General features: G+C 47.2%; 1 protein-coding gene across 1 annotated transcript; it reads right to left on the bottom strand.

The window, feature by feature from the left end:
• Window positions 1-2556: 2556 nt before the first annotated feature.
• Window positions 2557-6285, bottom strand: LOC105514580. The gene is made up of 2 exons (XM_011946034.1): window positions 5500-6285; window positions 2557-2585 (listed from the first exon to the last, which is right to left on the bottom strand). The coding sequence occupies exons 1-2, from the start codon at window positions 6218-6220 to the stop codon at window positions 2557-2559; spliced, it is 750 nt and encodes a 249-aa protein (XP_011801424.1). The 5' UTR covers window positions 6221-6285.
• Between the last annotated feature and the right edge of the window lie 1172 nt (window positions 6286-7457).

The raw sequence follows: 7457 nt of genomic DNA, 5'->3' as shown, positions 1-7457 counted from the left end.
TCGTGATCCACCCACCTCGGCCTCCCAAAGTGCTGGGATTGCAGGCGTGAGCCACCGCACCCAGCCCAAGACTCCATCTCAAAAAAAAAAAAAAAAAAGGATATAGGGAATTCTGCTTGTAACCTGTGGTAAGTTCCAGAGGGCACAGAGGAAGATCTCCAAAAGTTGGGGAAAAGCAAAAGATGGAATCACAAAGGGATAGAAGTGGAGAAAGTTTAGAGTGGCGTCAGGCGGGGGTGACCCAGAAATCCTGAGCCTCTTATAACTGAGCAAATAAGGACAAAAGCTTTAATGAGATTAGACCTGATAGTCTCAGAAAATGGTGGAGAAGCTGGAGTCTTGGGAGGAGGGAAAGGTAGGCATCTTGCCAAGAACACTCAGAGTTCTGGGCCCTTCTTCACTCCTGCTAATAGAAATGTGGAAGCCTGGGGAAGTGGGTCTGCCTTGGAGCACTTGAGGCTCCTTCTTGATCCTTGCCACGAGGTCATACGAGGAGTATTTGAATACCATATGGTTCCTTGAATATGGTACATACCATAGAGCTTATAAGAGTGAAAATAGACTAATTGTGTTGACCTGGAAAAATGTTTGATGAGAGTTTTAAAAACAAGTTGCCAAAAATGTGTGTACATACACACACACAGACAGTTGGCTTTCTGTATCCATGGATTCTGCATCTGAGGATTCAGCCAACCTTGGGTTGATCTGAGGATTCAGGCAACCTTGGGTTGAATATTCAGGGAACAAAGAAAAAAATTGTTGGTTGCATCCGTATTGAATATGCACAGGCCTTTTGTCATTATTCCCTAAATAATATGATGACTATATAATATTTACATTGTATTAGGTATTATAAGGACTAGGGATGATTTAAGGTATACAAGAGGATGTGCTTAGGTCACAAATACTGTGCCATTTTCTATCAGGGACACTTTAGCTTCTGGATTTTGGTATCTGCAGGAGGTCCTGGAACCAATTCCTTGTGGATTATCAAGGGACACATACACGTGTATACGCATACACAGAGGGGGAGAAATGAGAGGGAGGAAGGAAGATGTGACAACATACAATCGGCAAATCTAGACGAAGAGTGTATGGATGTTCATTATGTAGTCTCCTCTGTAGAAAATTCTAATTTTCTAATTTTGAAAATGTGGAAGAATGTTACAAGATACTATGTATAGCTTTTTAATAGAATATGTATTTATATACATATGGAAGTATGTTATAAACTTAGACAAAAACCAGGAAGTATAACTGCCTGACACGTTCTCCTTGCCCACAGCCCAGATACAGCCAATTTATCAAGACAGGGCAATTGTAATAGAGAAAGAGCTTAATTCATGCAGAACTGGCTGACCAAGACCGGATTTTTATTACTCAAATCGGTCTCCCTGAAAATTTGGAGACTCAGGTTTTTTTCAGGATAATTTGGCGGGTAAGGGGTCAGGGAGTGGGGAGTGCTGACTGGTTGGGTCTAGAGATGAAATAAGGGGTCAGCGGGCGAGGTGGCTCAAGCCTGTAATCCCAGCACTTTGGGAGGCCAAGGCAGGTGGATCACCTGAGGTCAGGAGTTCTAGACCAGCCTGGCCAACATGGTGAAACCCTGTCTCCACTAAAAACACAAAAATTAGCCAAGGCTTGGTGGCTTGCACCTGTAATCCCAGCTACTCAGGAGGCTGAGGCAGGAGAATCGCTTGAACCCAGGAGGCGGAGGTTGCAGTGAGTCAGGATCATGCCACTGAACTCCAGGCTGGGCAGTAAGAGTGAAACTCCATCTCAAAAAAATAAAGAGGTCAAAGTGGGCTCTTGCCATCTTCTGTTCTGGGTGGGATCACAGAACTGGTTGAATGACATGACCAGATTACTATTCTGGGTAGCACTAGCTGGTGCACCAGAATGCAGGGTCTGAAAGATACCGTGAGCACCAAGAGTTTTGCTTTCCTTTTCCGTCTTCCAGGGGACAAATTCTAGTATCCCTCTGACAATTCCTGCCACTGGCTAGGGCCACTCCTTTGTGTAGCCTGGAGGCCAAGGGGTAAACAGGTTTGGCTACCTTGCTGGGAAGGGAGGAAGGCCCCTCCTATCCTTTCTAGCCAAAAGTTCACAATCCCTACATGCAGTGCCATTGGCAGCGGAAACTCAACCAGGGCAAACCTACACACATTTTGGGGAACTCAGAGCCCCCCTTTCTCACACTAAATTCTCCCATGAAGACAGCAGCCACACTGCTCCGGACCTCTTAAGCCAGGTGATCCCAAACAGCACCAGGGCTAATTCAACAGTTTCACCTTCAAATGATGCTGCGGATGGAACATCGGTCTCCCCAGTGATGCCAGCTGGACGTCAGTTTTACCTTGACAGGCTCCCCTTCTCTGATAAGTCCCTTTCTCCACCAAGAGCCAGCATCCTAGGCCTCACAACCCGGGACAGTGACCCGCAGGGTCTCCTGACAGCCCAACAGGCATAGGTAGGGTCACTTCTACACCTCAGGCCAGCAGGAAGTAGCTGCAAATGAAACTGCCACCCCAGTGCCAAAGCTTTGGCATTGTTCAGTTAGAGGCGGAACGTGGAGTCCTGGTAAGCTATGCCAGCAACAACAGGGAAGGGGTCCCAGGTGAGGGAGAGCAAGTATTCCAAGAGAAGGCTAATCAGACAACCTGTAGACACAACATCCCATTCGTTCCACACGCAGCCGCCTCCAGCATGACCCTGTAAGACTTCCCTCAAGCCCCTGCCTCTTTGCAAGCAGCCCCTTCTCTGCCATGCTGCCCATTGTACCCTTGCAACATGTCTTCCTACTTTTGAGAAAGGGTCTGGCTCTGTCACCCAGGCTGGAGTGCAGTGATACCATTCTCGCCTCACTGCAACCTCTGCCTCACAGGTTCAAGTGATCCCCACCTTAGCTTCCCAAGTAACTGGGACTGTAGGCATGAGGCACCACTCCTGGCTAATTTTTAAATTTTTGGTAGAGGAGGATTTTGCCATGTTGCCCAGGCTGGTCTCGAACTCCTGAGCTCAAGCGATCTGCCTGCCTCCACCTTCTGAAGTGCTGGGATTACAGGTATGAGCCACCATGCCCAGGCCATATTCTCCCTCTAATCTGCCTTTCCCCGTGACTGTCTTGTTGAATACCTTTATTGCTTGTGATACTAGCCCCAGCCAGTCACACCCAAGACAATATGTATATTTGTATATATTTACATTTCTAGATATGTCTCCAGTTATTAAACATTTAATAATGACACGGTGGCTGACACCTGTAATTCCAGCACTTTGGGAGGCCAAGGCAGGTGGATTGCTGGAACCCAGGAGCTCAAGACCAGCCTGGGCAACATAGTGAGACCACCATCTTTACAAAAAATACAAGAATTAGCCAGATGTGGTGGCACATGCCTGTAGTCACAGCTACTCAAGAGGCTGAGGTGGGAGGATCACTTGAGCCCAGGAGGCAGAGATTGTGCCACTGCACTCCAGCCTGGATAACAGAGTGAGAATCCCATCTCAAAAACAAACGAAACATAAAAACATTTAAGAAAACTTTGTGCTGTGCAGTCTGATGTTATTTTTCACCTACATTCTCCTGCTTTAAAAGGGTAATTTGTACATAAAAACCCCTCGTAGGATAAATTCTCCTAAGTGGAGAATATAATTGCCATTAATTCCAGTGGAAAAATTTGTATGCACACCTTAGTCCTTAAATACACATTTATCCTAAAATACCATAAACCCATTAAAACGGACACAGATAATTGACCTCCACTAACACAGCACAACATAAGCAAGGTGTCTTAATTACCCTACAAAATGGCTGTCTACATACATTAAGCTGTTCATGCATTGCTATGAATACCTGAGGCTGAGTAATTTATAAAAGAAAGAGGTTTTTTTGTTTGTTTTTGTTTTTTAAGATGGAGTCTCACTCTGTCACCCAGGCTGGAGTGCAGTGGCATGATTTCGGCTCACTGCAACCTCGACCTCCCAGTTTCAAGTGATTCTCCTGCCTCAATTTCCTGAGTAGCTGAGATTACAGGTACCCACCACCATACCCAGCTAATTTTTGTATTTTTAGTAGATACAGGGTTTCACCATGTTGGCCAGGCTGGTCTCGAATTCCTGACCTCAGGTGTTCCGCCTGCCTCAGCCTCCCAAAGTTCTGGGGTTATAGACGAGAGCCACCACACCTGGCCAAGAAAAGAGATTTAATTGGCTCATGGTTCTGCAGACTGACCTCTGCTCAGCTTCTGGGGAGGCCTCAGGAAACTGACAATTACAGTGGAAGGTGAAGGAGGAGCAGGCACATCGTGTGGTAAAATTAGGAGCAGGGTGAGGGGGTGCCACACACTTTCAGACAACCAGCTCTTACAAGAACTATCTTGAGGACAGGACCAAGCCATGAGGGGTCCTCCCTCATGACGGGAACACCTCCCACCAGCCCCCACCTCCAACGTTGGGGATGACATCTCAGCATGAGACTCGGACAGGGACAAATACCAAACTCTATCACTACACTTCTCCAGGTCTTTCGGAGCTGCATTGTACACTTGAGACTATACTACCTAAGAAAGCATATTTGACATCTGTTGTTCACATAAGAGAACACTTTATACAAAAAGGCAAAGTAATAGAGGCAGAAAAGTCGATGGAAACAATGCAAGGAGTGCCAGGGTTGTTAGTGTAAGCTAGCAAGTTACAAATGCTGAGAACTTCGCCCACCCCACTCTACGACTACGAAGGTGACCACAGGGGTTACTCTTATCTCAGCTGCATGTTCCCAAGGCTCTAAAAATCCAGATCTCTTTTTTTTTTTTTTTGAGATAGAGTCTTGGTCTGTCGCCCAGGCTTGAGTACAGTAGCACAATCTCAGCTCACTGCAACCTCCCTCTCCCAGGTTCAAGTGATTCTCCTGCCTCAGCCCCCCAAGTAGTTGGGATTGTAGGAGCGTACCACCACACCTGGCTACTTTTAGTAAAGATGAAGTTTCACCATGTTGGTCAGACTGGTCTCCAACTCCTGACCCTCAAGTGATCCACCCACCTCTGCCTCCCAAAGTGCTGGGTTTACAGGAATGAGCTGCCACACCTAGCATCCGATCAGAACTTTTTTTTTTTTCTTAGAAACAAGAATTCACTACTTGAAGGGGAAAAAAAAAAAAAGATATGCTACTACTGCAATTTAGCCACCACTGTTTGGTTGCTAGCCTCTTCTCTCTTCCTCTTCTCTCTCTTCAGCATTTTTTTTTTTTTTTTTTGACACGGAGTCTTGCTCTGTTGCCCGGGCTGGAGTGCAGTGGCCAGAACTCAGCTCACTGCAAGCTCCGCCTCCCAGGTTTACGCCATTCTCCTGCCTCAGCCTCCCGAGTAGCTGGGACTACACGCGCCCGCCACCTCGCCCGACTAGTTTTTTGTATTTTTTAGTAGAGACGGGGTTTCACTGTGTTAGCCAGGATGGTCTCGATCTTCTGACCTCGTGATCTGCCTCCCAAAGTGCTGGGATTACAGGTTTGAGCCACCGCGCCCAGCCTCTCTTCAGCAATATTAAGTTGGATGCCCTTTCTCCTGGGCAGGGAAATCCAAAGTTTACTGCCATTGCCAATGACAAAAATGTTGCACAGCCTTGTGGCAAAGCTGTTGCCACTGGTGTCCCTCACATGCACATTGAGCAAACCAGGATGTCTTTCCCTGTTGGTGGTTGTACCAACACGACTGAGGTTGGCTCCACCTGTCACCATACAGACATTGCCTGTGTGGAATTTGATAAAGTTGATTATCTTGCTAGTCCCTAAATCAGTCTTCACAGTATGCTTCACCTTGATGAGAGGATCTGGGTAGTGGATGGTTCCAGTATCATGAGTCACCAGGTGTGGGATTCCTTTCATCCCCACAGTGCGCTTCCTCCCTTTGCACAAGTTGTACTTTGCCTCTTCCACTGGGATGAGGTAAACAGCAAAACAGCTCTTGGTGTCATAGACCAGGCAGAAATGCTCCCCTGTCTTCTCGATACCAGTGACATCCATAAATCCAGCAGGGTATGTGATAACCACTCGAACCTTGCCATCAATTTTGATGAAGCACTGCATACATATCTTCTTTACCTCATCTCCAGTCAACGCATACTTGAGTTTATTCCTGAGAAAGACGATCAGGGGAAGACATTCCCTAACCTTGTGGGGATCTGTCGATGGACGAGGTGCAAATACACCTGTTAGTTTGTCAAGCATCAGTGCTTTGGCACTGCCACACAGTTCAAGTGCTTCTTAGGGCCCTATGGTGAAACCCTGTGATGGAAGATCACAGCTCTTTTTAAGTGCCTTGTAATCCTCATAAACCACGGTGCTTTTAGATGAAACTCCTCTTAAAGACAAGTTCTTGCAGCCTGGGCATATCTCAAGATGTAACTGTACTTCATTTAATCCTCTCACAAGCCTAGGAAGCAGTGGTTTTTGCCTTACTGGTGAGGCAGCCAGCCAAAAGCAGCAATGCCGAGAACAACAAAACCCAGCTCATCGAGTGTATTTCCAGTTGAGACCTCTTCCTGTTCGACTCCAAGTCCATGCTCACTGTATTTGGCCATACAGCCCATTTTTATCCTGGTATTTTAGAGATTTTTTTTTTCCACTTGATAGATGTTTTTCATAACCAAACTGCATCTTGGGTTATGTCTTTATTTGTAAGTCTGAAGTTGGGACTCATCTATTTGGCCTCGGGCTGATGTGGCTGAATCTAACTGGCCTCCACATACTGTTGGTAAGTCCAGGACAAGTCAGAAGGGGAATGAGGCCAGGGCAGCCCAGGCTGCAGGCGTAAAATTTGCAATGGTGTAGAAATAAGATGCTAGGGGTCTCCAGCGTGGGGTGACAGGGATTTTGTGGGAGGTAGATGAAGGCTTAGCTGGTGCCACACATTCACCACCCTTGGCCACAGTCTGCCATTGTTACTTCCAGTTGTGTGACTGACAGAGCCCTGCCCCGCCAGGAGCTGGCCTGGGAAGTCAGGGGCCTGTGGCATCCTGAGACCTCATTTGAGTATAGTTTCTCTTGGCTCAACTGCCCATCTGATGGTCCTACTGGCCCAAGTAGGACTAGACCCTTACTACCTGGTCTCCACTAGGAGGCTTCCAGCTTCACACTCTGTGCTCTGGCATTTTGAGAGGGAAAGCACCCATGGCTTGTCCTGCTGAGTCATAACCAGTGGGACGCTTCTAGGACCCCTCTGCTTGATGCTGCAGCTCTCAGCTCTTCGTTAGTGGCCTTCTTGGCCTCAGATCTCCTCTCCTCCTGGCCCTGGAGGGCAATTTTTTTGTTTTGTTTTTTGTTTTTGTTTTGGCAGGGGTGAGAGATGGAGTCTTGCTGTCACCCCGGCACTGGAGTGCAGTGGCTCACCGTAACCTCCGCCTCCCAGGGTCAAGTGATTTTCCTGCCTCAGCCTCCTGAGTAGCTGAGATTACAGGCACACACC

The sequence above is a fragment of the Colobus angolensis genome, unplaced genomic scaffold (assembly GCF_000951035.1).
Source record: "Colobus angolensis palliatus isolate OR3802 unplaced genomic scaffold, Cang.pa_1.0 Scaffold248, whole genome shotgun sequence".
Lineage (NCBI taxonomy): Eukaryota > Metazoa > Chordata > Mammalia > Primates > Cercopithecidae > Colobus > Colobus angolensis.
Note: the sequence above shows the minus strand (reverse complement) of the source record. Positions and strands in the feature narration are given on the sequence as shown.